The sequence below is a fragment of the Kwoniella newhampshirensis genome, chromosome 4 (genome assembly GCF_039105145.1).
Source record: "Kwoniella newhampshirensis strain CBS 13917 chromosome 4, whole genome shotgun sequence".
NCBI classification, from domain to species: Eukaryota; Fungi; Basidiomycota; class Tremellomycetes; order Tremellales; family Cryptococcaceae; genus Kwoniella; species Kwoniella newhampshirensis.
The window spans coordinates 1177648-1204516 of record NC_089958.1 but is presented as its reverse complement, the minus strand read 5'-3'; the positions used below and the strand labels follow the sequence as shown (position 1 = coordinate 1204516).

Genomic DNA, 26869 nt, shown 5'->3' with positions numbered 1-26869 from the left:
GATCATGATCATGACCATTGAGTGAATATGACGTGAAGATGTTGTTGACAACTTTCGCCTCTCTCTTGTCACAACCTCATCGTGAGATCTCATACAGATCACCATGGGAGCTCAAGAGGCCTGGAAGACCTCACGAGGGTCTCCTGGCGAGGCCAAGTACCCATACTTGGCTTCTCTAAACGCAGCTCAGATGAGAGGTATGTTCGACATCGGCAATCGATCCAGCTGCGAAGGAATCCAAGCTGATCATTGTACCGCGACATGATAGCTGTGACCGCTTCCCCTTCGATCCCACTACAAATCCTCGCAGGTCCTGGATCAGGCAAGACTCGAGTGCTCACGTCTCGTGTCGCATATCTTGTGCAACATCATGGCTACCGACCATACGAGATCGTGGCTGTCACATTCACAAACAAGGCGTCCAAGGAGATGAAGAAGAGATTGCAGGTGTTGCTGGGAGACAAGGCGGCGGACGCATTGGTGCTTGGTGCGTTGTTACTCTCTGCGATATCATATAGTATGACGGCGCTGACGTGAACTCAAAATGCAGGTACTTTTCACGCCACATGCGCCAAGTATCTTCGTCGATACGGTCAGCTCATTGAGCTGCCCAACAATTTCATCATTGCAGACGCCGAAGACTGGTGTGTCTCCATCATGGTCTCCATTATCGCCCTACTATCTTCCCGGTGCTGACTACTATCATGCCTATCCCAGTAAGAAAATCATGTCCGGTCTTCTCAAAGCTCGCAAGGACATTCTCGACGAATCACGAATATCTCTCAAAGAAGGAGCCGTTCTCTCCGAAATATCCAAAGCCAAAGCCAAGGAAGAGTCTCCTGATGCTATGGCCATTCGGGCCGCTCACGACCCCAGCTCATCAACCAGTACTACTGCGGTGATCGCGGAGCTGTATGCGGAATACGAGGCAGCTCTTCGAGAGGCGAATTCGCTGGACTTCGACGATTTACTGGTCTTTGGGCTGAAGCTGTTCAGGACTGCACCGAGAGTGCTGGAGGGATGTCGGCATATCCTAGTGGACGAATTTCAAGTGAGTCCTCAAGAACGATACAAGTTTGGATGAAACTGACAATGGCATTGCCTTTTAGGACACGAATACCACGCAGTACGAACTCATGAAGTGCTTCGCTAAACCGCATGGAGGTGTCAGTGTGGTTGGGGATCCAGATCAATCAATCTACGGCTGGCGTTCGGCGGAGGTGGAAAACCTAAATAAAATGAACGACGGTGAGCTGGTTATGTTATTGATCTTCTTAACAAACCAGCTGACATACGTTTTGCAGACTTTCCCGGTGTGGAAGCGATATACTTGGAGGAGAACTACAGGTCAACGGGATCTATTCTTTCAGCAGCTCATGCTGTTGTATCCCAAGGTTAATCAATCTCTCCTTTGTAGCAAACGAATGCCTCACTGACAGGAGATGTGACAGATCGGGATCGTATCAAGAAAAACCTGTATACTTCTCATCCCAAAAGTACACCAGTAACCCAGAAAGTTTTCAGTACACCTGTCATTGAAGCCAGCTTCATAGCATGGGAGATCAAACGACTCATCGCCTACTCGGGTGGAGTGCTAGGCTACGACGATTTCGCTATCTTGTGTGAGTAGTGCCCAGGATTTGCGCCCCATGAGTGCTGACAGAGCTTGACAGTGAGATATAACGCTTTATCACGTGTCATCGAGTCCGCTCTTCAAAAAGATAGTATACCCAACCGTATTGTGGGAGGTCACAAGTTCTTTGAGCGTATGGAGATCAAGGATTTGTTAGCGTACCTACAATTGGCAGACAACCAGGGCTTTACTGTATGTTCGGTCCCAACAGATCGCTTCAAGCACTGACACTTGTCCAGCCGGCGTTTGTCAGGGTAGTAAACACGCCAAAACGTGCTATAGGCGATAAGGTATGACCCTTCCCTTCTGATCATTCAGTCACTGACATACTCCCCAGTCTGTCGCGGACCTAATGGCTGCAGCCAAATCAATGAAGATATCGCCTATGGAATTGTCTGAGCGCATAATCGATGGGGAACCACTGCCTGCCGGTCTGAAACCTGCTCTGAAGAAAAACTTGGCTACCTTTGTAGGAGCGGTGCGCAAGTTGAGAAGAGCTGCGGAAAGAGTCAGTGAAGCTATATGCGATGTACTTCTTGCCGGCGCTAATTGCCCAACACATTCCAGGGCACTCCCGTTGGCGATCTGATCAAGCTCGTCATAGACAAGACTGGTTATGAAGAGTACCTTCGAACGTCACAGCAAGATTTTGATTCGCGATGGGAGAACGTTCAGGAACTGGTATGTCGGGTATACCACTCAGTCGTATAGGGTTACATGTTGACTTCGCTTTCTCACAGATATCTTACAGCGTGACTGTCGCTGAGGAACAGGCTCGCCAAGCAGCTGGAGATAGCATCGAAGACGGTTTCATGCCCACCAATTCTGCGGCCGTCGAAGCCATAGTCAACCGAGTTCAGGCAGGGGAACGGGAGACGAAAGATCAAGTCAAGCTACATCCCATGTTCCGACGGGAGACGTCTGGGCTGAGCGATGACAGTCGAAGTCGAAGTCGTTCAGCATCAGTGATGAATGGAAAAGACAAGCTGAAAGTGTCGGAGGCAGAAAACGGAGTGATCGAAGTGCTGTCAAGTGATGAGGAGGACGAAGCGGACGATACAAAGCCTCAGGCGATGACAAATGGACGCCGAAAGCCTAGCACTGGTCCTTCTGAGACAGTCGAGTCTCTGGCGAGCGCACCTGAAAAGTGGGTCTGATGTGCGGTGCGTCCAAATTATATGTGCTGACATGAGCAGCATGACCCCCCTCGCATACTTTCTGCAAACGTCCATGCTATCAACCGACACCGAAGCGGATCAGGAAGACACATACCAGCCGGTACGTTGGTTGTAAGTGTGGTGATAGTAGTTGACTTGGGCGTCGCAGAAAGTCACCATAACGACAGTCCACTCTGCTAAAGGTCTGGAATGGCCGGTTGTCTTCATACCAGCTGGTGGGCGGGAGTATGAACGCACACTAGGGAATATATCTGACTCCACGCAGTGGAACAAGGGACATATCCTTCCTATCGATGTACAGAGGCGCACGAGATCGCAGAAGAACGGCGACTGCTTTACGTCGCTATGACGCGTGCTCAAAACTTCCTGGTGAGATCGACATCACTGACCGTCGCCACGCAAGCTGACCGGTCTTCAGACTCTCTCACACTGTCAGTTCCGGATGATGGGCGGAGAAGAAAACGACAAAGAGGCTAGCGAGTTCATAGGTATGGTGAATCGGCATCAACCGGTGAGCTTGACGATTCCGCTGGACCAAGCATTCAGCGCTGACATCATCCTTCTAACTTCAGGGCCTGCTGTCTACCACGCTACCTGATGTCGATCTAGCTGTACGGAGATACATGTCGAATATGCTTGCTCGTCCACCACCAGACGAAGAAGTCACCAAAGATATGATCTTCAAACAGTACGTTTCGATTGTACAAGGAGTCTCACATGAGTTTCTGAATCTTTTGCTGACGATGAAAATGGCCTTGTCTAGTGTGCGCGCAGCCCCTCCGGTCAGTACTTGGGATGCCCCTGAACCTCGAGACAAGTATCAGAACCGCTTCGCGAGAAGAGAAGTGACCAAAGCTACCCGGGCTGCCGAATACTGGGCGTCGGACGCGGACGAGTATGCCCTTCCAGGGACGAAAGGTTCTTCCTCATCCAATCCTTACACCGCAGCTGTCAACTCGGGCTTCAAATCGGCTCGTATGGGGCTGTCTTCCAATCCATCGTCGGCATCCGCGCCTCGCAGTGCTCCGCCAAAGAAAGATCATGTGCCCATAAGATCGGCTAATCGGAATATACCCGAAGCACTTCCTTTCACTTTCGGACAACCCGATCCCGTTCGAACAGATGCAGATCTCGGGTCGTTCACCAGCGGCAACAGTGCAAGTCTGGCCATGATGGCTACTCTGGGGCTACCTCCTGAACTAGCCGGAGGCGGATCGGTTTCTGGTGGCTCCAGTCCGTTCATGGGCGGTTCAAGTCCTCGATTAGGATCAAGTCCCGCGTTGGGCGGGGGGACAAGGTTGCCTGCTGTACCTGGGATTGGAAGAAGCTCCAATGCCGGTGTAGGTGTGAATGGGGGTTTGACGAGAGGATCGAAAAGGTTGGGAATGGGAAGACCAGCACCGTGGGGGGCTAAGAAAGCAAGGGAAGGATGATGTGGGGAAAGGGAGGGGGGGGCGCGCTAGATATTGGGAGACGAAGGAAAGTGTAGCGTTTAGGGTCGACATCATTATAGCATATCCTGCATGTTGCTTATCAACCGTGTACCTCTATACCATAGTCAATACCTGTAGATGTCATCGTGCATGACCAAGCGGCGAAGATTCTCTGAAACACACTTGCAAATCGTTCTCATTTGCATTAGCCTAGTCTTGAGTGCCCGTTTCCAAGCCGGTCCAACGTCCGGCGGGGCACAGAACACAGAGCAAGCAAGACCCAGCGCAAATGGTCGGGGATCAACCTAAGTGAATATCCCTCGTCCCACAATGCACCGCCCAGGAGAAGCGCACGGCCCCCCGATGTGATAGGACATCTCTTCTGAGAACTGGCATTGACAGGACTATTTCGGTCCGACAATTGGTCAACCTCACGTCGCGACTGCTTGATCTTTCCCCAGGTATCAGAATCGACTTGTAACTTATCAGTCCGATTATCTTGTATCGCTTGAAGAACGCTGCCTGCACGTCCGGAACAAGCTCACGCGAAAGCCGAAAGCCGAAAGTCAACATCTCAGAGACAGCCTCGATTGACACGTCACATTTTGTTGTCGCGATGAAATCACAAGGTGAATATGCAGGTAAGTTAACTTATCGAAGTAAGTTATGGTCCCGTCCCTTCTCTCTCCAGGAATCAGGGATCGTGCTCGACCAGTCTGCAGGTATGGCTCGAAGTTGGCTCGGCTCGGACAAGATCAAGATGCGGATCGGTGGGTGTTGATCTCCTGTCTTTCCAAGTGTAAGTTTTTGCTGACGAAATGAGTCAGACGAGAAGGAAGTCGGGTAACTTATCATCCCACTAAGTTATCAATGGACATTCATCTTATTCTGACTGACATTCATCTTATTCTGGTTGACATTCATCTTGTTCTGACTGCGAGATCGAGAGTACGACCGAGGTAACAAGTACTCTTACCGCATAAACTGGATCTGGACCTCGTTTGCCCACCTCTTCGTCAAAGTGCGAAGCGAAATACTCCTGATCGGCATGTGCTTCGTTATCGTGCCGAAGAAAGTCGTTCAGAATCTAATTTATCTGTACGAACCGATCGGCAGAAGTCGTCGTCAGAATTTTGACTCCAGCGTGGCTTGACCTACCATAGCTTCCATGAACGGCGGAGGAATCCGAGACAGCGCATGCGCATGGCTCCGACAGACAAAGACGAGATCGTGCGTTCTGTGTCGCATACACATACACATACACATGAAAGGAGGGGGAGAAACGTTGTGGGAGAGATCAATCCATTTCAAACCTCTTGTGAGTGTTCTTCAAGATGATATACCGTAGTTAGGTAGACGACTTACTGATGGGGTGTCATGACGGCTATTCCGCCACGACCACGAATAGTGCATCGTTACGTCCAGTACAACCCTCTCGATGCTCGACATCTTCGACAAGTTATCTTCGAGCACAAGTCGACATACTGGCCGAAGCTCAAGAGAAAGCGGGTTACACTCGATAGAGTTGAACGATGGAAACAGGAGGAAGTTAGACGATGGTCTACGCATTCTGGTGGATGGAGTACAGCCGAAAATACATATATATCCATGTACATGGACTCAGCTCTCGTTGAATAGCCCACTTGCACAAGTCATAGCGACCCGACCAACACGTACTTGGCTAGTCTCCCGTATCAGATCCTCCAGTCAAACAAGAACTCATCAAACTCAATCAACATTCGCGAACTCTGCCAAACGACGCTCAGAACCAAGGACCTCAGTGGCTGAGCGACGGGACATGTCTATTGAGCGGCGTAGCACCCTGATACAATGGGATCAAGTGAGCGTAGAAATAGGGGGATAGAGAGGAGAGAATGGATGTCTATAGTACTGTACTTGAGCGAGAAAAATGGTTGATTGGGTTACACCGACGAGTACACCTTTGTTTCTCGTCTGCAGGACTTCATGTGTCAAGCTGAGTCTGGTCATCCGATGACGACTTCTGATCGTGCACTGCTGCCCAGCGGATCCCTCGACATTGCAATCTCAAGGACTCAAGGGGAACGACTCTTTGACCTGTCCCGATTCGGACAGCCGGTATATATACATATCGTCCTGTGACTGTAAACCGAAGCATATGGTACAGTATATGCTGCGCAGCGGCGTAATGTCCTAACTCGATCTAGAGTCCAACATAATTGTTCAGACCTCCGCAACGACCTTCAGCGAAGCCCTCTGCCCAGCCCCTCCACCTTCTGCACTCGTCTGCACACTTGGCTTTCTCACCAAGACTGGCAAGCTCGATCGTCGGCTGATCGACTTCTCCAACGAGCCACTTACTGTCTTCTTCCCGGCTGAAATGGTGATGTCCGGAGTCTTGTTGTGTCTCGTTGAAGCTCCCAATGGAATTCTAGAGGTACTTCCACTCAGGACGAAACTATCCCTCCTCGCCCGCATAGTGGATGTTGAAACAGATGTCGATGCAGCTAATCGTTTCGGAAGTGGAGTTGCGTCTAGTCCGGTACTTGGAGTGGGAGTCGTAGGGATCTTCGATGTAGACATCGACATGGTGGCCGACGCAGGTCTCGCCCTCGTCATCAGTGTGGAAGCAGAGACGCCAGATGTTCGCTTCTCCTTGCGTTGGAACAAAACCAGCTCCATTGTCTTGCTTTCCAGAGCCACATTTAACAACTCCTTATCTTCCTCCAGCTTCAGTATTTTCTTCTCGAACTCCACCTTTTTAACCTCGCTCGTCGCAGAGTCTCTCCTCAAGTCGTTCACCTCAGAGCGCAGCTTTGTCTCGCTCAACTTCAGCTCGTCAATCTCGCAGAGATAACGCTCGAGACGTGATCTTGAATCTCTGCTGTAAGCCTTTTCGCTCTCGGCTTCGACCACTGCTGATCTCAAGGCGAAGTCGTGTGACTCCAGTCGAGCTTCCAGATCTTGCACTTGGGCTCGAAGGCGAGCAAGACATCGATCAGAGTCTTTACTTTGTCGTTCAAGCACATCGCGGGATTGAGCGAGCTGTTCTTCCGTATCGACTAGAGCCACCCTGAGGGTCAAGAGCTCGGCATTTTGCGAGCTAAGGAGTGTGATCTTGTGCTGACTTGTTGCCTTTTGATCCTGCAGACTACCTCGCAAAAACACGATGTTACGGTTGGCCTCACTCAGTTGATCTTGTAGTGTCTGGACTCGAGCCTGCAGGTTATCCTGTGGACTCTCGTCCTTTGATAATCGATTGATCATTTCGACCAGCTATATTTTTCGCGTGCACGTCAGCCACTATCCCATATTGTGGAGATAACGACACCGCTTGAAACTCAGACAGACCTCTTCTTTTTCCTCGTCCCAAACTCTCCTCTCCTCCATAAATTTGGCCAGCATCTCGTTCGCTTGTTTTCCAGCCCATTCCCTCTCTGCACTCATTCTTGTCAATTCCTCAATCTGCTCCCTCAGCTTCTCCATTTCAGCCTGAGAATTGAAGTGCGTTTCGTTGACCTCAAATCTTGCCAGTTCAAGCTTCTCACGAAGAGCCGCGATGGTTCTGTCTTTCTCGACAAGGTTCATTTCTGCGGTACGTGAAGCGGACACAGCAGTAAACATCGTGGCTTGAAGGTCGGCAAGCTCGGAGGTGAGCTCAGAAATCGAAGAATCGAGCTGAGCGAGCTTTTGGTGAAGATTCTCGAGTTGCTGGTCTTTTTCGGAGAGATTGGTGGCGTAACCTGTCATTTCGATATTCATGAGGTCTTGAAGTAGGGTGTTGGTCATGTCCGCTTCTGCGAGCTCAGCATTCTTCTTGTCGACGTCACTTTGAAGCTCCTTCGCTCTCTGTTCTCCCATGCTCGAGATTGATTGGATCTCCGCGTCCTTCGCGACGATCTTCTTGTCCACGTCTTCAAACTCTCTAAGTCTTCCCTCGGCCCAAGCCAGCTCTCGTCGAAGATCAAAGACGATTCCCTCAACTGCTTTCTGGTCTTTCTCAAGAACTTTGTTCCTTTCCTTCAGCACTTGTATCTCAGCGGTCACCTCTGACTTGACCTTCCTCTCTCGTCGCTGAGCAGAAGCTTCAGCTTCTCTAGCGGTTTCGGTTGCTCCTCTCTCCTTCTCGAGTTCCGCACATCGTTCGGCCAGCGTATCGTGAGTCTCTTGAAGATGATTGAAGAATTCCTCGTTTTCCAGCATAGCCTGTCGAAGCTGATCCAGAGCTGCAAAAGAAGAATAAGTATGTGGCTCTGATTGGGAGATAAGTTCCGTCACTCACCCTGGTCCTTCCCATCGCACTTGCTCCGCAATTTCTCAAGCTCAGCCACTCTGGCCTCCCCAATGGACAACGATTCTGTCTTCTCTCGCTCTGCGTCTCCAAGACACTCCCTCAGGTCTTCATTTTCCGATCGCAGGACATCCATCATGAGTTCGCCTGCTTTAATCTGGCTTTGTAATGCATGAGTGTGCTCGAGGTGGGCATTAAGAAGAGAGTTGTTGATGCCCAGCGGCGGGGCTGACATGTACTTTCTCGATATGCAAGGTGATGCTTCCTCAGAGGGAGGAAGAGGGAGACCAACGGGTGATAATTGTTGTGGCAATGGTGTACGGTATGTGGCATCGTTGCGATTCCAGTTCCAGTTCGAATGACGCGGTGTAGGTGTTGGAACACGCGGCTCGATGGAAGAGGTGTCGTGTAATCTGCGATCATTAGGCGATGGTGACTCCCGGATGGTAGAAAGTGTTGTGGTCCGGAAAGTGCCGAGTGCTTCTCTAAGATCTCCGTCATCTTCCTGAGTCTCATATGGCTTGACGCCGTCTTTCGACACATCGTCTCCTTCCAGTCGATCTATTCTGCCACCATCGTTCTCCTCAGAGTCCGGTTCCTCGAATTCTTCATACGAACTGCACAGTACCTCTTCCGCGTCTCTGTGCGCACCCTCAATATTTCCACCCGGCGTCGAAGTGCCAAAAGCATCCAAGCTGATTCGTTTAGCGACGAAAGGTGAGAGTTTGATTTCGAATGGCGAAGACGATCTCTTGGCAGCTTTCTTGAACTCTTCCCGAGTTTGATTCCTAGAAGGGGAAGGACTGGATTCTGCTCGACGACGATTTGGCGACATTCGAATAGGCGAGAGGGTTTTCACTGTCGCTGGGCTGTAATTGGAAGACGGGAGTGCCGGAGTGTACATATCCCGAGAAAAGGACCTCACGGCTAAGAATCGGAGAACCGTTAGGTCAGCGTCTCGATCTGACTGTGTTGAGGTTCGCGCTCGCTCACCATCTTTCTCGTGCTTCTCACCATCAACACACGCTCCCCTTCTCAGACTTGCTTTCTTCCCGCCGGGGGTGCCTATAGGGAGCTCCTCGAAACCGGTGAACATGTCAAAGCTGTCGTTATAGGTCGTATCCCTAGCGGCTGTGGCGACAGGGATGAAATCTCCTTGCGAGAAGAAAGTGGTCGAGTCGGCGTACAAAGATTGGGCGTAAAAGGCTTCTTGAGGGACAGGGACAGGATGGGGATGCTGGGAGGTCGGAGGCAGACCCAGGCGAGGTGGTGTAGACTGGGTGAGAAGGGGGAGCTGGGGAAGAAAGGTGGCCTGTGAAGGTGGCAGTTCCTCGCGATCAGCGTCTATGACTTGGATTATACATGATGAGGCACCCACGATGAGGGCCACGTGCGGAAGACAATCGTCCCGGAGAAGGTCTATCGTCGAAGCTTGTGTACCTTCTCCTAACGGGAGAGTCATCAGACATTGGTGATCGTTCAAAGGAATACACGTCCACTTCGAGCCTCATCCTCATCTTGACGCTCTCTGGTGTAGCAGAGCAATCGTGGTAGACTGTGATATCTGGAGTCGGTGGTGGCGCGGTTCTGCGTGCGATCGACCCGAGAGTAGGATCAGAAGCGGGGGCCACCGGAGTGATGGATCTATGAGAGTACGTGAGAGGGTGCGGGCAGGGTGATGGTAGAGGTGTTAGAGGATCCTCGACAGCTGTACATGTCGTAATCAGTGTCCACGATCAATGTACAGTACTCTGGGGAAGATTGTCCAGCTGTCCTACATTATATCGGAATCAACCGTGATGTGGAAGTTGTACTCACATTTACTAACGTCTGCGCTCAACCTTAGATCTCTAGGTACACTTCTACTGCCATTCAACTTCTGAGTTCTGCCCTTCCCTTCGCCGCTCAGTTCTCCTACAGGGATAGCAGGCACCTCTTCCACCTCTTTCTTGCCTCCCTTCTTCTTCGACTTACTTTTCAGTGCAGACAAGCTAGGATAATGAGCCAGACTTCTCAGCATGGAAGGTGTACGATGATGTCCTGATCGCTTAGTTGGACTGGGAGGTGGGAGCGGGGTGGAATACGGATCTCGTGGGTGAGGAACTGAATCATCTATGGAAGAATAAGGAGATGGGTGATGGTAAGGATTCGCGTTGTCAAGAGCAGAAGAAGGACGAGCATGGAAGGGGTTGATGGTGGGCGTGGGAGTGTCACGATGGAGGGAAGCGGAGGGCGGACGATGAAATGGGTTCAAGCGATGGAAGAGGTCCATCGTGGTGCGCTACCTAGGTTCTGTGAAAGCTGTAAATGCGTGAGGAGTTGTAGTCGCGGTGATCGTGTGGGCAGAGAATGATGATGTTGATGGGTAGAATGGTAGAGAACAAGTAAGGAAGAAAAGGACATGTGTTGACAATTGCTTGATCGTTCAACGTTGATGTGAGTGGAAGATGCCTCAACGTTTTGTTCTGTATCATTGTCATTTTCCTGGACCACCTCCACTTGCCGTCCACCGTTTCACGATCCCGACCTTGTTCCTGTGGGAAACACGCGTTCAGGGTCATCTGCCACGACCACGACCACCACGAGCAGCTTTCTACTACTTTTTGTGCGTAAACGCGTTTTCATGCAGCAGCAAATGGTACCTTCGAATTCCCTGACCAAATATAAAACCAGCGAAGAATATATATATTACCGACTTGGACCGTTCAGCGGCTGGGATCAGGGACAATCACTCTACCAGACTCTGGTGTTCAACAGCAGATCGTTGCTTCCTTCAAGGCCAATGCAAGCCTTGAGGAACTGCTCAAGAGCATTCCTCTGTCTGTTGAGCGAGTTGACAACGTCCGTGCCAGGCTTGACGAGAGGCGCCTTGAGCATGTACGAGAGCAAAGAGAGCACACTGTACAAGGGTTGGAACTCGCCAGCCTCTCCCTCACGATAGGTGACACGGGTGAGAAGTTCGGCGAGGATCGCGAGGTCGAAGATCAAGGGAGTAGCGAGAAGGGAGTCCTCGCACTCGTTGAAAATGTTCATGACGTTTCGACCTCCCATAAGGAGCTCCGAGTAATACTCGTCGATTGCGCGCTCTGTCGTGTAGCTGGGTCAGCAGTCGAGTTCATCGAGTGCCAGAAAGTTTCAAACCCACTGGAGTCGCCCACCGCAGGAACGTGCTTGATCACGACGATGTGGTCGGGGTGTTCACCTTTCTTGACAATCTCGCCGGTTTCCTTGGTAAGATCGGCAGCAGTCTTGTAGAGGACATGGTTGGCGGCAACCATGTCATCGACCTGGGAGGGCCGTCAGCTGAATTTCCTCGACGAGTGGGCAGAGCAGATAGACTCACCACACTCGACTTAGAGATCTCCTTGGACCTGAACTGCCTCTGAGAGCTCAAATTCTTCCCGTCATTGTTACCCAAGTGGTTGTAAGATGAGATGGACAAAGGCTTGATACCCGCATTGACGAGGAACTCGGCAAGAACCGACTTAACCTTGGTTTGACCTGATTTGAAATCATCACCACCGATGAAGGTCTTGTGCTTCTCAGCGAGCTCAATACATCCAGGGACAAAGGTGTTCTGGGGCGAACCGTTGATGAAGGGAACACCTTCAAGAATCGAAGCGATGGCAAAGACGGTAGAGGGAGAAACCTCGTCGTGAGAAGACTCGACAGCCTTGAGCAAGTTCTCAGCGGTATCGTTGATACCGGGGATGATATCAGCGTAACGCTCAGTGTTGGCGGTCCAGAGAACAACGACGCTGTCGAGCTCGTTGTCGGCCTTGAACTGACGGATGTCAGCTCGGATATGCTCGAGATGTGCAGCCTTGTCATCACCCGGAATGAGGTTGTCGGCTCGGTCGGCCTGGTTGGCAGCGATGAAGTCGGGATCTGTACATGCAGTCAGCTAGAGTATAGATACGTATATAGAGGACGTAGCTCACAGTAGATGCTGGGCATAGGCTTGACACCGTCCATGAGAGGGATCAATTGCCTCTGAAGATCCCACTCGAGAACCTTGGCACGGAGCATAGCCTTGTCCAAGGGCAAGGACGAGATGTCCCAACCTCCAATGACAAAGTCATTGGGGTGCACCATGGGGAGCATGTCCGAGATGGGAACAAAAACGTCCTTGCCAGTCTCGGGATCGATACCGAGACGAACGGTCGAAGCGCGGACGACCGAACCGATGTAATTAGGCTGCTGCACACCGTTCTTGGTCCGCCATGAGATATTGTGCTTGTTGGCCAGGTGAGTGGCAAGGACGGTAGTACCGTTGTTTCCACCGAGACCTACGAGCATGAGCCTGCAACCAAAGTCAACTGACCGCATAACAGAGCCAGCCTTTGCAAACCTACCCGACACGGCCAACCTTGGACTTGGTGAAGAATTCAAAGTTTTTCTCCGTCTTCTTCACTGTCAACTTCCCGTCGGCACCCTCTGTGACACTCATCAGCATAGGTGACGAAGATAGTCATTTCGACAATTATACTCACTGACGACCTCCGCACCCCTATCGGTGAACTTTGCCCTGATTCCCTCCTCTTCATAGCTCGTCGACTCGCTCTCGACCTTGATCAGGCCACCTTCGGGTGTCCTCCTCGCACTAGGGTGGACCACCTTGGACTGGTCGTTGGTAGTAGCAGGGAGGGAGAAAGAGTCGATATGCCCCGGAGTGGGATCCAAAGCAGTTGGTGACATTGTTTTCCTTGTTTTCTTTGTTTATCCTTGTAACAGACGGAGGGGGAATCAGAGTGTTATTAATTGGGGTGCGGCGGTGTGTTTGATGCCGCTGTGTTCAACGTTAGCAACAGTTCTATAGCGTATAGTACATGACCCACCGGTACGAGTTGTGAGCGCTGCAAAGACTGTTCGAGAACATATATCGAAGCCCTTGAGGCTGACTTGATAGAGTTGGGAGATGAGGTGAGTTTACTGCAGTGATTGCGGTAAAAGCGTGAAGAGTATTGTCGACGGTGATGGTGAAGAAGAGAGAAAGAAAAGGAAAGAGGAGATGGGGGGGAAATGAGATCGAGAGGTGGCTTATATATGGCACCAAGAGTGTCCAAGCTCACTCACTCACTCACTCACCCCCATCACGAAACGCCGGCCGCCCGTCGCGTTAGGGTCAATCTCACACCACGAGTACTGTTTGTATTTACCTGCTCTCGTTGCACTCCCTCTCTGCCATAGATAGCGATAACCTATATCGATCTCAGGGTTTTCACTTCACAGGGGGAAATCAAAGTATGGGTCAACACGGTCCTCCGCGTTGCCAATTGCAAATCTCCAGACTAGGGATGGGGATCGTTAGCATGACGGGGCATTCATTTTCTCATGCCGCGTGGCTACGGGAGCACCATTATCACACACCCAGGGAGAAGGGACATTTCGACTCGCCGACTGTGAACTGACCCGAGGCAACCGATATTTCGAGATCAGCTATCATTTCAATATCACTTTCTGTCACTCACGACGTTCACTATTGCTCACTCGCCTCCTCTTGTATGCTCCGTACTTCTACTCGGACAGCAAGCAGGCTATTCACATCGCCCACACGCAACATCACCAGACTTCCTCCTTCCTCTCGCAAAGACGCTCGCCAGATCGGTAACTCATCCGCCAAAATGTCGAGCACCTCCACTACGGCTGACTCGCCCATAGGAGAGCAGATCACTGCTCTGCAGACCCGGATCAAGGGACTCAAGATGAGCAAACAAGATGCTTCTCTCGAGATCGATCAGATGAAAGTCTTACAAGATCAGCTCAAATCCGCGCAGAGGGAAGCAGGAGCGGCAGCCGGTTCCAAGTCGGCATTCACGTTGAAAACACCCAAAGGGACTATCGATCATAAACCGGAAGCTGCCTTGTTGAGAAAAAAGATCTTCTCGACTCTCGAGGGTGTCTTCCTCAAGCATGACACTTCACCGATCGATACACCAGTGTTCGAGCTAAAGGAGATCCTGGCGGGGAAATATGGGGAAGACTCAAAGTTGATCTATGATCTTTCTGATCAAGGAGGAGAGTTGTGCTCGTTACGATATGATCTCACTGTGAGTGCAGCCTCACATGTCTTCGGGAAACAGACGCTGATACTCTGCTGCAGGTCCCCTTCGCTCGATACGTCGCTATGAACGGTCTGACTTCCATCAGACGTTATCATATAGGAAAGGTGTATCGACGAGATCAACCGGTTATGACTAAAGGTCGTATGAGGGAATTCTATCAATGCGTAAGCTGATGGTCCATTGTTTTGCTTGACGGAGAACGCAACAGCTTACTTGTGTCACATCACATCAGGACATCGATTTCGCTGGTCACGCCGACCCTATGGTCTACGACGCCGAGATCCTCAAAATCGTCTGCGAGTGTCTTACTGCTCTAGATATCGGCGACTTCACCGTCAAGGTAAGCTGATTGCGCGGTTTGATCCGCGAGGGGATCTAGCTGACAGTGCTGCCTACTCTAGCTCAACCACCGAAAGATCCTCGATGGTATTTTCGAACTTGCCGGTGTCCCAGCCGACAAGACACGGACCATCTCTTCTGCCGTTGACAAGCTTGACAAGGTGGGTCCGTTTCATTCCCACTGTTTCATACCACGCTGACAGCACTATTGCGATGCAGATGCCTTGGGCAGACGTGAAGAAGGAGATGACGGTGGAGAAGGGTCTGGATGAGGCTATTGCGGATAGGATTGGTCAATACGTAGGCTTGAAGGGTGAGCTACGCAATACGTTCTGCTGGCAAAATATCATCAGCTGATGGAATCACTCTCAACTAGGTCCGGGTCGTGAACTGCTCGAGAAGCTCAAGTCCGATAAGGACCTCATGGCTATTCCACGTGCGAAGGAGGGTTTGGACGACATGGAGATCCTGTTCCGATATCTGAGCGTGTACAAGGTTCTCGACAAGGTGAGTGGACATTTCTCGCCATCCCAGCTGTAGTGTATCTGTCTTTTTCATTTTGGGCGCATGCTGATGGGTACACCCGTAGATGAGCTTTGACATGTCCCTCGCTCGAGGACTCGATTACTACACCGGTATCATCTACGAAGCGATTCACGAATCCTCTGCCCCACCATCACTTCCCACCAACCCCTCTGTCCCCGCGCCTACCAAAGTCTCCTCCAAGGCAGGAAAGTCCGCCAAACCATCCGCCAACAGCAACGTCAACGAAGATGGAATCGATGAGTCCACAGTCGGTGTGGGATCTATAGCAGCTGGAGGTCGATATGACAATTTGGTTGGGATGTTCGCTGAAGCGGCAGGTAAAAAGGCAGAACAAGTCCCTTGTGTGGGAATCAGTATCGGTGTGGAGAGAGTTTACAGTATCATGGAGATGAGGAGGAGAGGTAGAGAAGAGAAGACTAGAGGGAAGGAGACGGAAGTATATGTTCTGGGTTTGGGTGGGGTGGAACTGGAGAAGAGAATGGAAATCGCGACCATGTTGTGGGATAACGGGATCAAGGTGGGTTGGCGTTTGTTTGTTTTTTGCGCCGTCTCGTCTACGAGTACTTGCAATCGGTGGAGGGATACTGATCTGTTCATTTGATTCATTCATACTACCTCAAAACGCATTCACCATAATCGATCTGTATTCTACGTCAACCTCTCATTCATCTATCGTGTTCTCGCACTTCATCTCTACAACTTGACACGCTGTCATCGACCTCGACCACCTCCCCTGCTCTCGCCGCTTGTGCTCGCATAACGATTCAACCCCACACAGACCTCCTTCTCACCCAAAGTCAACCCCCGAACCCCTGCTCAATGGAAACAAGCAGACGACGATGCGATCCCTTACGTCGTCATCCTCGCCCCGAAAGAATGGGCAGATGGCATCGTCCGTGTCAAAGCGCAGGTCGGGAAAGACGCGGCGGGTGGGGATAAAGGAGAAGAAGTCAAGATTGGGGAATTGACAGAGTACTTGAAAGACAAGTTGGGAAAGTTGTAAGCGGGCAGATAGCAGCAGTATGATAGAAAGAGGTATATCGGATCGGACGGTAAGTGGGGGCGATGATCTGCAGGGAAGGATGAACAGTCCCCGAGTCGGTGATGGGCAAGGGGAGAGTGGACGGGGTTGCGGTTGTCGTGATGACGTGACGCTGCGTGGAAAATTCTGGGCGAGGTTGGAGTAGACATTTATACATGTATGCATTTGAGCATCTGCCACCCCGTCTATAGATCGACACCCCCAGTTGAGTTGACTAGCCGCGTGATCATCCGACCATGCCCTCGTCATCGCGATAAGAATCGCGCATTCTCCGATTCTTCCTCGCTGGACTCATCCTCCTCCTCTTGATCCGTACCCGCATCTTCAGATTCAGAAGTCGTTTCATCGTATTCTGGAACGATAGCGCTTCGAGGAGGAGCAGTGACTGGCCGGATAGGTGCTCCGTCACTGGCGAACAACCCGATGTCAGCGTTCACCCTTCGTGGATTTGCACTTCACACAACTCGATAATTGTAATCAGACCACACCACACCACACTCACCTCTCACTCTCATCCTCACTTTCTTCCTCCTCTGAATCACTATCTAAGAATCTGTCCAGATCCTGGAACTTGCTCTTAACGTTCTGCGGGACAGAACCTGCCGGAGAATTATCCATCGACGACGCGGCGTTGTTCCTTGGCGTGGGAGCAGAAGATGATGCGGACGAGACGTGGGTAGGGACAGCGAGAGGAGGAGGCGGGGCGTAATTCGTGGGTGTATGGGATGGATGAGGGGTGGTCAGCCGGGAAGGGTCGTCAAGCTACAATAGCATTTGTGTCAATACGAGCTGGCGGGGAAGAGAGAGGAGACCCGGTCTCACCTCGGACTCTCTCAACGAGCTGTCTGTGGGATCGTCCGTCCATTCCGGCAACTCCTCATAGCCACCGAGCTTTTTCCCTGCGATTCTGGACATCGATCCGACTTCATACTCGGCATTCTGACCTCCAATCCTGCCGTCTGTCCCAACATCCTTGACATCCCTTTTGCCTAAAATGATGACTTTAATCTGTTCTCGTCGAAGGATTACACCGCCCATCTCCTTTTCTGTTTCTGCATCCTCGTCCACAGATAGGGTTTTCCCGCCACCATTTTCACCGACGGCTGATTTGTCTCCGCGAACACCTCGCAAAAGAGCGTGGAGGAATCGAGCACGATCACGGACGTCGTAATCAGAGTCATATCGAGCGAGGTTAAAGAGGTATTGGGACATGAGAGTAAGCTGCGGGGCCGAAGGTGAAAGGACAAGGAGTTTGGTGACGAGTGTCAAGATCTGAAGCTTCGCGATTCCAGACTGTGAAGCAAATGCCATCAGTTGCTCTGAAGCACTTATCAAGAAAGGACACCTACCTCCTCGACAAACCCCTTGATCCCCTTGCGGACGACATCTGGAACCCACAAAGCCACGCCTTCCCAACCCAAACCCCTTGTCGAACTCTCATCGGACAAATCGGACGCGGCGAACTGCCCAACCAGCCAGAACACGCTCGCACGAGCTTTTGGGTTGGTGATGCCATCCAAACCCTTTGCGAGGCGGGCGACGAGTCTTTGTGGAAGGGGCAAGGACGCGTTCGATAAGGTGTTGGCTTGCGTTTGGGACAAGATGACGGATTTGAGTACAATCACTGCTCGAGCGACAAGAGTGTCTGAAGATGAATGCGTAATCAGTACATCATGCTGTAGGAGAAACGCTACGAATTCATCTATCCTGCTCACCTCGCTTGCTCTTGAGTAATCGCATGAGCGTGCTCAAGCCTGTTGATGCAACCTCGGCCTGAGTGCGCACACAGTGGCCGATAGCTCTCACAGCCTCTTCAGACACCTCATCGTTCGGGAAGCGTACATAGTACTAAATCATTAGGGAACGACAGATTGTGAGCTGATCGTCCAGTCAACAACCCCAACAGGCTCACTTTGAATTCCCGCATGGATACTTGTGCATTTTCCGACGTGACCAAAGCACTCAACGCTCTGAGCTTCGCAATCTGTACACCCAAAGCATCGGTTGCAAAGAGGAAAAAAGAGGAATGATAACTCGTGAACAGCCACTACCGTTGACATGTTAGTTAAGTATGACAGCTTATCTTGCCATTCGCGTATCTCAAGGGTGTACTCACTGGTCGCTCTTCCACCATTTCCGCCAAGACCTCCCAGGTCAGAACCGCGATTTCCCCTCTTTCATTTTTCTCGTTGCCCGAGCTACCCGCCAATCGCAACAAAGGACGGACCAGCAACTCCTGGCCGACGACTTTGTGTCCCGCAGGGGCGAGATGATAATACACGTTTGACGTGGCGAGTACGACCGCTGGATTTCGAGATTGGAATAAGGGTTTTATACAATGCAGAAGCATCGCGAGATCTTCGTCCAGTCCGGCAAATTCGTCTTCGCTCTCGTCAGTCTCGGTATTTTTTGTCCCGTTGGTCGTCGTAGTTCTGGGAGGGATCAATAAAGTATTGATAGGTCCGGCGGTATCTGGTTTCTCCAACATTGCTCTGGCGTAGCGGGTGAGCACTTGCAGCGCTACCACTTGACCCCATTCATCCGCATCGACAAGCAGGCGACAGATATGCCGATAGTATGGGTGGAGAAAGTCAAGTCGATCAGGACAGATCTCGAGGAACGCAGTCAGAGTCGCGCCCAGCGTCAAGGGAGACTGTGAAGAGAGCAGAGTCTGAAGAAGGGGTATGATCTGTGACAGGGAGGAGGTGTCCATTCTAGTGTTCAAGGTCTTATGGTAAGCATTCACCGCGAAGCATCGAGAAGGAACAGGCAGAAAGGAAATCCGGTACCAGGCATTCTCACCGGAGTGCAAGACTTACTCGTACACTTTGGCCAACCCGCCTGCGACCGTTTTCCTCACCCAAGGATTCCGATCTGTGACCAGCTTCTTGAGGCCGAGCATCACGATCCCTAAGCAAGGTACGATCATCTGTCAGAACAGAGCTTCGTGTAAAGTTGTGAGTCTACTAGCTACACACCCTGTATCACGGGTACTCGAATGGAGGTCAAGACTCGCAGGGACATAGACCGTATCAATGGAGATGGGTCCGACAAGTCCTTTTGGAAGGTATTGATCGACAAGAGCAACAAGTCCGAGTTTGTCGAAGCGCTACGTAGTCATCCAGTAGTATGTCAGCTGGTTCCTCTTCCAAGCAGATGGGACAGCTTGTGATAGAGATCTGCGAGTGAGTAGCACTCACAACCTCAACAAGTAGATATACACTAATTTCCTAATCTCGATACTTGGACTGACCACATTCTTCACGACTTGAGCGAAGAATCTCTCCATATCCCGCCCTTTGCTCATCCCAGCAATGATCCTCTTCATCCCTTCCAGTCGTTCACGATCCACTCTACTTTCCAGCAGCTTGGAGATCTCCTTGAGCTTATCATCGGAAGTGTCAAAGTAGGTGGAGGACGAGTTGGTCGCCGTTCCCGAGAGCAGGGAGAGATCTCGCGTTGTCTCCACGAAATTCTCTTTCAACCGTTGAGATAGTCGGTTGAGTGTCGTCATGGTGAGGGGGGGGACTGGGAGGGCGAGGGGGCGAGGGGGCGAGCAAGGGTGTTGAGCCGTCAGCAGATTGATCACGAAGATCAAGAAGGTAACTGATACGAGTGATGTGGTTCTCGTCGGTACCGTACGCGGGGCCACTCGAATCAAGAATGAGCCTGATATCATCAACCTTTTCCAACGGAAACGTCCATCTCCCTTCAACGACCGCAGAAGAGCAATGAGATTTGCTCCACATCACTCTATGCATACCGCGCATCCGAATGTGCTCTCCATCGTCGATCGCACAATCGTTCGTCCGCTCCAGTCCGAGCCGTATAGGTCGCAACGTGACTGTGAGACGGCAAGCTGCCCTTCGGACCCTCAGCACGACTTCAAGTTCTTCCAACTTGACCTCCACCTCGACCCAACCCGAACCCAACCCACATCTCCAGGTTCTCCTCCAGAACCCCGAACTTTCCGAAAACGATGCGACTAATGAGCTCCGCTGGATCGTCTCGGAAGTACGAAGTCATGCCGCGAAGGAGATGGCCAGAGGCAGACTGCCTCCTATAGAAGATGAGAGAGTGGGACAGCTAGTCAGGAGGCGAGCTGAGGGGGAACCATTACAGTATATACTGGGTGAGTTGACGATCTCCAATCACAGCTTGAGGGGAGGAACGCTGACTCCTGCATGTGTCGTCTCTCAAGGTAGTACCGATTTTGGTCCCTTGAATCTGCTATGCAAGAAACCAGTCTTGATTCCACGATCCGAAACAGCCCACATCTTCACCCTTCTTTCACAATCAATCCTCTCATCGATCTCGCTACTCAGTTCGGCTGCTCGACCCAAAGAACCATTGTCGATCCTCGATCTATGTACTGGTTCTGCCTGTATCCCGCTTCTCATGACTCATCTCAATCCGCTCTGTACGGTCGTAGGGATCGATAACTCTCCTGCGGCAGTGGCATTGGGTAATGCCAATGTTCAGAAATTGCAGATGAGCGAAAGAGTGAAGGTCCGTTATGGCAATGTCTTTAGTGATCCGGAAGCGTTGTTGCTCGGGGCCCAATTGAGAGAGGGGGGAAGGATCGGAATGGTAGTCTCGAATCCACCGTATATTCCTTATGATCAATATCAGGATCTGCCTCGAAGTGTGAGAGTATACGAAAGTCCTTCGGCACTACTTGGTGATGGACTGCGACACTATGAACCAGGAAGGGGATTGAAGTTCTACGAGAGAATATCACAAGTGTTGGAAGATCTCTTGGTGGAGGAAGAGAAAATGGTTAACCAAGGGTGGAGTGATATACCCCGTGTAGCGGTGGAAGTGGGTCTAGGTCAAGCGACAGAAGTCGAGGACATCTTGAGAAGTAGCAAAGGCGGAGTTGTCGGGAGGACCGAAGTGTGGAAAGACCAATATGGCTCAGATAGGATGGTTGTTGGTTGGTCCAGATAGATGATATATCGCACGCGTAGCGACATAGGGGTGCACGGAATGGAGCATAGAAGAGTGTTTACATCATCGACAAGAGATACTGCCACTTGTGTCATCCTCTTCCTTCCATATCCTTCCTCGACCATATCAGTACACCTGCCAAACAAGCAGCCAGAGTCGTATATGCCACTGTCGGACCTTGGACCCAATATATTGACGAAGCCAATAACGGTCCTATCGCTCTCCCTAGCTGTCCTCTCGATCGAAACCCGCCCAACGCTCGTCCTCGCTTGAGCTGATCGTGAGACTCGTCGCAGCAAGACGCTGCAGCTGCCGTCAGACCAGTCACGACTGTGGCGCTTGTGTATGCTAGGCATGTTGCAGCGGCGTATAAGGCTGAAATTGACAGAGTGGGAGACGCTAAGACGAATTGAGATGGTAGGATTGAGAGAAGGGAAAGGCCGATTACACATGAAAGGATGCCGAATGAGGCTACACGAAGTTCTCCCAATCTGGATAAGGATGGACGAACGTGTCTAGCTTGGAGCATCGCAGCAAGGATACCAATGTCTGAGTCTTATCAGCGCGGGTCTCCGTAGGGGTAAAAATGACGTCGCTTGCGCCTCTTTGATCACTCACATGAAAGTAATCTTCCGTTTTGCATGTTAGAAGCTCCGAATAGATCATAGGTCAGGAATGTCAAGGTGAACTCGGCCTACGTACGTAATCTATCTATCAGCACAATGGCCTCTTTGCGGAAGACATGGCCAAGCTACACTCACCCCAGAGAAGAACAAGAGGAAGAGTCCATGCAGCCTTCCAATGCCTGCCAACTTATGCAATCGGTCTTCAACGCTCTGCTTCGAGGTCCTGTCCTCGCTCTCGCCTGACATCGCAGTGCCGTCAGGCGCCTCTTCCTTCTTCACGTATCCTCTCGTCTCTGGAAGCCTGAAGGCAAGAAAGGTTGTTTCGATGAATAGCAGAACGAGGGAGATGGTCGCAGGTAGCGCGTATATGTTCAGCCTGTCCTCTGAAGAAGGAAGGGGAACCGGCCGCGAAGCGAAGTAAGCTCCAAGGGAAGGTCTATGTAGGGCCTCAGCGTTCGTCTCCTTTTCGGTCTGTATACTATGTATACGATGGACAACGTACCCTAGTGTGAAGCAAATGGAGAAGGCTATGCCAACGACTGCAAGGGATTTGGATCTGGTGGCAGATGTCGTGACATCGCTGATAATTGCTCTGCGGAATGTCTGTGCGTCAATAGATACAACTATGCCTTTGAGATCTCAACCTACGTGCTGAGCTGCACATTGCCCTCACTGAGACCGCCAACGAGTCGGGAGAGAAGAAAAGAGGCCTGAAGGTATCATGTGTGAGCACATACACCCAATGAAAAGACAAATGGTGGACTCACGAAGGAAGTGGACTGTATCCATATGGCAGCCGAGATGATGTTCCCACTCATCGTGATGAGCAGTATCCTCTTCCTTCCGTACTTGTCTGATACTGTTTATGACATCTGGTCAGCATCTGAGAGGAACTCCTGACCCTTTTGATACTGGACGTTCCATGTGTGGTCTGTCGAGTCCTTGAAATACAGAATGACGAGTCACACTTACGTCTGCCTAACCAAGGACTGATCAGACATTGACAGAAGCTGAACAGACTCCCCATCGCTCCTCCCAGCAGCACCACATCCCAGTTCTTCTTATCATCCAGTAATTTGCTGGCCACATCGGCCTGAGAGGAGAAGGAAAGAAGAGTCGCTCGCCAAGAACGGGACAAAGCCAGAAGTCGCGAGAGGAGAGATGAAGGAGAAGAGTCCCGGACGAGGTACCATGCCGTCAGTCGGGGGAACAGTGGAAGGGGGATGGTGAACGCTGTATAGAGGAAAGTTTATCATCGGTAGTGGTGAGCTGCACGTCGAATCTGGCCAGTCATCAGAACAGCACTCACCCAACAGGTCAAGAACAAGAGCTATGAACACTGTCGTGATCACTTTCTTTGACTCGACCATGGCGTCTCGATGTTCTAGAAATCAATTTGTCGACTGATCTCGCGAGAGCCTCTTCCTGCCAGTCTCCCCCGTCATGTCAAGCGATGTCTCGATGTCTCCCCCGTTATTCGATATGAAAGCTGTGTTTGCCTCCGTTGCGATGGACGGTGCTGTGCTTGTCACTCAGACACAACGGCCGAAAGTTGAAACAACCACCACCGACTGATCCGAAGATGCATCACGTGATCTCCACCCTCGAACGCGCCCCCGCACGGTGAGATGACGATTGAGATGGGTTGACAGATAGATAACACAGCCATACATGGTCAGCTATCATCTCTCTTGCCTCTTCCACGCTTATACAACCGTCATCATGGCGTACAAAGCAGGTGAGACCCAAATTTTGCTGCTGAACCATGGGTGTTTCCAGCTCACAATAGGTTATCAAGGTTCCATCTACCCTTGTAACCCCGCTACAGCGAGGTCTGAGTCGACTAAACTAGGCGTTGACCCGAAGGGCGAGAAGCTGATCTACACAAATGGACGAGCGGTCATCGTGAGCCCATCTCCTCTAACAAAGTGCTTAGTGCCAGGACAGGAGCTGATGTGGTGATGTGCTCAGATACGCCACCTGAACGTAAGTCGACCTGATTTGCAGAGAGACGTGTGTTGACTGATAGGACTTGACGCCCGAATGAAGCACATCGGCCTATCTCATGCGTACACTCGTGAGCTCACGCAATGTTCCGGACGCCGTGTTTGACGCTAACCGCATGTTTCTGCTCAGAACATACCCAAACAACTACGGTCGCGCGATTCTCACCCTCTGGATTCTACGCTGCGTCCGCCGACGTCGCTGGCAATGGTGAGCTCTTTGTCAATCATTTTGGTCACCGTTCGACTCGTACTGATCGCAGATGCCACATGCAGTCCGAATATGGGACGTCACGCAGACCGAAAACAGTCTAAAGCTCGCTACTCGTCCTTTGAGCGGTAAGATCAACGATCTGGCTTGGGATGGGGAAAGTAAGCGGATCATCGTTGGTGGAGAGGGCAAGGATAAGTACGTATGGAACATAGAGACGATATGCGCATCGTCATGATTTGGCTAACAAGTTTGATGTAGGTTTGGCGCTGCATTCTTTATGGATTCCGGATCATCTTGTGGTGAGATCGCGGGTCATGCCAAAGTAAATTGACCGACTTGGTTTCAATAAATTAAGTCTGACGTGCAACCACAGCCCATCACTGCTCTTTCGATTCGACATCAAAGACCTTTCCGTGCCATCTCTGGCTCGGATGACAATTCAGTCATCTTCCATACTGCCGTTCCCTTCAAGTACGACAAGATGATCAACACCCACACTCGTTTCGTCCGCGATGTGGCGTTCTCGCCTAATGGGGATCTCTTCGCCTCGGTCGCAAGTGATGGAAAGGTGTTCTTCTATGAGGGAAAAACGGGAGAGGTCAAGGGCCAAGTGGATCGGGAAGCGACTAGCAGTCTTGTAAGTCTCGGAGAATTTCCACAATGCGACTCATTGTTGATGAAACATCACAACAGATGGCATGTTCTTGGGCTCCTGATTCCAGCAAGATTGCTACAGCTGGGGCAGATGGCGTGGTTTCCATCTGTAAGTCCGGTCCTAATGTCATCTGCATCATCTGACCGGCAAAACGCTTTTCCAGGGGATGCCTCTTCTTTCAAATCCATCCAGTCGTACAGTGTCGGCTCCGACATCTCCTCGCAACAGAATGGTATCGTGTACGCAAACCCCGACACTCTCGTGTCCATCTCACTCTCAGGTACACTCAACGTGTTCGACACTCGGGAATCGTCGTCGACCAAATGGCGAACCCTTCAGGGACCGACCAAGGCGATCACAGCCTCCGCGATTTCTCCTTCGGAGGATGGAAAGGGCGCTACGTTCTATGCTGGTTCGTTCGACGGTACAATGAAGAGGTTCGACATCGGTGAGGGTTTCGGCGAGAAAGAGGGTCAATGCGAAGATGTCAAGGGGACTGGACACAGTGCCAGGGTTGTTGGATTGAGCGCTGACGGGAAGGGCAAGGTATGGAGTGCTGGATGGGATGATAAGGTTACCGCTATCGAGGGCGAGAGCTTCGCGTGAGTCCCATTCGTACGATATCTAAAATAGCGGGACTCATGTCCCGTATTTGTTCAGCTCCTCTTCTCTCCCTACTAAGGCTCAGCCGTCTGGTATTGCCGCTACTTCCGACGCAGTCTACGTTGCCACAACATCTGGCCTCGAAGTCCTTCAATCAGGTTCCTCCTCAGTCATTGTTCCCACACCCACAACAGCTGTCGCAGTGCACCATGGACCTAACTCAGACACCTTGGCCTACTCTTCCGGCAAAGTTGTGACGCTCGCTTCTACTTCTCCTCAAACTACACTTGCGACATTCGAAGACAATCGGGGTGAAGTCCTTTCCCTTGCCTTCTCACCAGATGGGAGATATCTCGCAGCGGGAGATGCGACGGGCAGAATCATCTTGATTGACGTTGAAAAAGAGGAGACGGCGGTATCGAGTAAATGGACTTTCCACACCGGACGAGTAGTTAGTCTCGCTTGGGCGAAGAGTGGGAAGAGATTAGCTTCAGGAGGATTGGACGAGAATATCTATATCTGGGATACAGAGAAGCAATTGAAGAACATTCCTATCAGGGTGAGTGATGAAATGTGCTTCTCGGCAATCACAAGTAGCGGGACATTGCCGCTGATGGTCTTCTCATTCACAGAACGCTCATCCTGGAGGAGTTAGCGGAGTAGCTTGGTTGGAAGGAAACACGAAGCTGGTCAGCACAGGTGCGGATGGTATTGTGAGGACCTGGACCATTCCAGAGCTGTAGATAGTACAAATACAAAAGTAGACAAGCAAGGTGCGAAGTGTGTTGACGTCATCTGGTATCTACAGTATCGATGCATCATGGCGTTACTATATGCACAGATGGTGAAAGGGAAGTAATCTGAGGTCTTATGAAGGCAGATGGCGGAATGGGATCTATTCTGAACTTCTGGTGTTCGGAAAATCACGCTCGATAACACGATCATTCCTGCCTAGCCGTGGTGGTGGCTACTTCCATGGTACGAGTCAGAAGAACCATATTGATTGGAATCGCTCTGAAAAGCGCCCACTGAGGCTGCCGGATCATTGTGTTGAGAAGGATACCCTTGCTCGTCAGCACCACCTGCTGGGTCAAATCCACTCAGTGTGTGGCTCTGATACCCGCTGCCTCGGTAAGGATCGGAGGCACCGCTATACTGGTAGGGATCGCTCTGGAAAGCGCCAAGTGGGGTCGTGTAATCCTCAAGCTGCGAAGTGTACCCTTGTCCACCAGCACCACCTGGTGGGTTGAAATCATTGAGTGTAGAGTTCTGGTACTCGCCGCCTTGATGAAGATAAGATGCACTGTTTGAT

General features: G+C 51.1%; 8 protein-coding genes across 8 annotated transcripts; 4 read left to right on the top strand and 4 right to left on the bottom strand.

Annotated features, from left to right (window-relative positions):
* Window positions 1-103: 103 nt before the first annotated feature.
* IAR55_002424 (uncharacterized protein) lies at window positions 104-4244 on the top strand (the record flags this gene model as incomplete). Its single annotated transcript, XM_066945537.1, has 18 exons — window positions 104-197; window positions 269-487; window positions 551-644; window positions 718-1051; window positions 1110-1248; window positions 1305-1394; window positions 1452-1622; window positions 1674-1825; window positions 1873-1923; window positions 1971-2141; window positions 2201-2314; window positions 2374-2780; window positions 2830-2911; window positions 2960-3026; window positions 3077-3180; window positions 3230-3322; window positions 3384-3499; window positions 3575-4244. The coding sequence occupies 18 exons, from the start codon at window positions 104-106 to the stop codon at window positions 4242-4244; spliced, it is 3168 nt and encodes a 1055-aa protein (XP_066804226.1).
* Window positions 4245-6446: 2202 nt separating this feature from the next.
* Window positions 6447-10786, bottom strand: IAR55_002423 (uncharacterized protein; the record flags this gene model as incomplete). The annotated part of the gene is made up of 7 exons (XM_066945536.1): window positions 6447-7499; window positions 7575-8449; window positions 8506-9441; window positions 9508-9645; window positions 9734-9826; window positions 9893-10222; window positions 10333-10786. 7 exons carry the CDS (start codon window positions 10784-10786, stop codon window positions 6447-6449), a joined length of 3879 nt encoding a protein of 1292 aa, XP_066804225.1.
* A 461-nt stretch (window positions 10787-11247) lies between these two features.
* Window positions 11248-13212, bottom strand: IAR55_002422 (uncharacterized protein; the record flags this gene model as incomplete). The annotated part of the gene is made up of 6 exons (XM_066945535.1): window positions 11248-11600; window positions 11660-11801; window positions 11858-12402; window positions 12456-12817; window positions 12870-12951; window positions 13008-13212. 6 exons carry the CDS (start codon window positions 13210-13212, stop codon window positions 11248-11250), a joined length of 1689 nt encoding a protein of 562 aa, XP_066804224.1.
* A 926-nt stretch (window positions 13213-14138) lies between these two features.
* Window positions 14139-16467, top strand: IAR55_002421 (uncharacterized protein; the record flags this gene model as incomplete). Its single annotated transcript, XM_066945534.1, has 8 exons — window positions 14139-14564; window positions 14618-14743; window positions 14812-14919; window positions 14981-15079; window positions 15138-15231; window positions 15295-15425; window positions 15508-15981; window positions 16243-16467. The coding sequence occupies 8 exons, from the start codon at window positions 14139-14141 to the stop codon at window positions 16465-16467; spliced, it is 1683 nt and encodes a 560-aa protein (XP_066804223.1).
* A 284-nt stretch (window positions 16468-16751) lies between these two features.
* IAR55_002420 (uncharacterized protein) lies at window positions 16752-20020 on the bottom strand (the record flags this gene model as incomplete). Its single annotated transcript, XM_066945533.1, has 10 exons — window positions 16752-16914; window positions 17009-17268; window positions 17329-17799; window positions 17856-18151; window positions 18222-18354; window positions 18419-18553; window positions 18623-19220; window positions 19326-19416; window positions 19485-19615; window positions 19707-20020. 10 exons carry the CDS (start codon window positions 20018-20020, stop codon window positions 16752-16754), a joined length of 2592 nt encoding a protein of 863 aa, XP_066804222.1.
* Window positions 20021-20280: 260 nt separating this feature from the next.
* On the top strand, window positions 20281-21456 carry IAR55_002419 (uncharacterized protein; the record flags this gene model as incomplete). The annotated part of the gene is made up of 2 exons (XM_066945532.1): window positions 20281-20638; window positions 20708-21456. 2 exons carry the CDS (start codon window positions 20281-20283, stop codon window positions 21454-21456), a joined length of 1107 nt encoding a protein of 368 aa, XP_066804221.1.
* A 91-nt stretch (window positions 21457-21547) lies between these two features.
* Window positions 21548-23452, bottom strand: IAR55_002418 (uncharacterized protein; the record flags this gene model as incomplete). The annotated part of the gene is made up of 8 exons (XM_066945531.1): window positions 21548-22005; window positions 22075-22150; window positions 22218-22518; window positions 22585-22674; window positions 22731-22792; window positions 22850-22941; window positions 23055-23315; window positions 23392-23452. 8 exons carry the CDS (start codon window positions 23450-23452, stop codon window positions 21548-21550), a joined length of 1401 nt encoding a protein of 466 aa, XP_066804220.1.
* A 352-nt stretch (window positions 23453-23804) lies between these two features.
* On the top strand, window positions 23805-26300 carry IAR55_002417 (uncharacterized protein; the record flags this gene model as incomplete). Its single annotated transcript, XM_066945530.1, has 11 exons — window positions 23805-23820; window positions 23881-23987; window positions 24132-24159; window positions 24219-24296; window positions 24362-24494; window positions 24558-24621; window positions 24673-24936; window positions 24993-25062; window positions 25118-25556; window positions 25615-26116; window positions 26190-26300. 11 exons carry the CDS (start codon window positions 23805-23807, stop codon window positions 26298-26300), a joined length of 1812 nt encoding a protein of 603 aa, XP_066804219.1.
* Window positions 26301-26869: the final 569 nt, after the last annotated feature.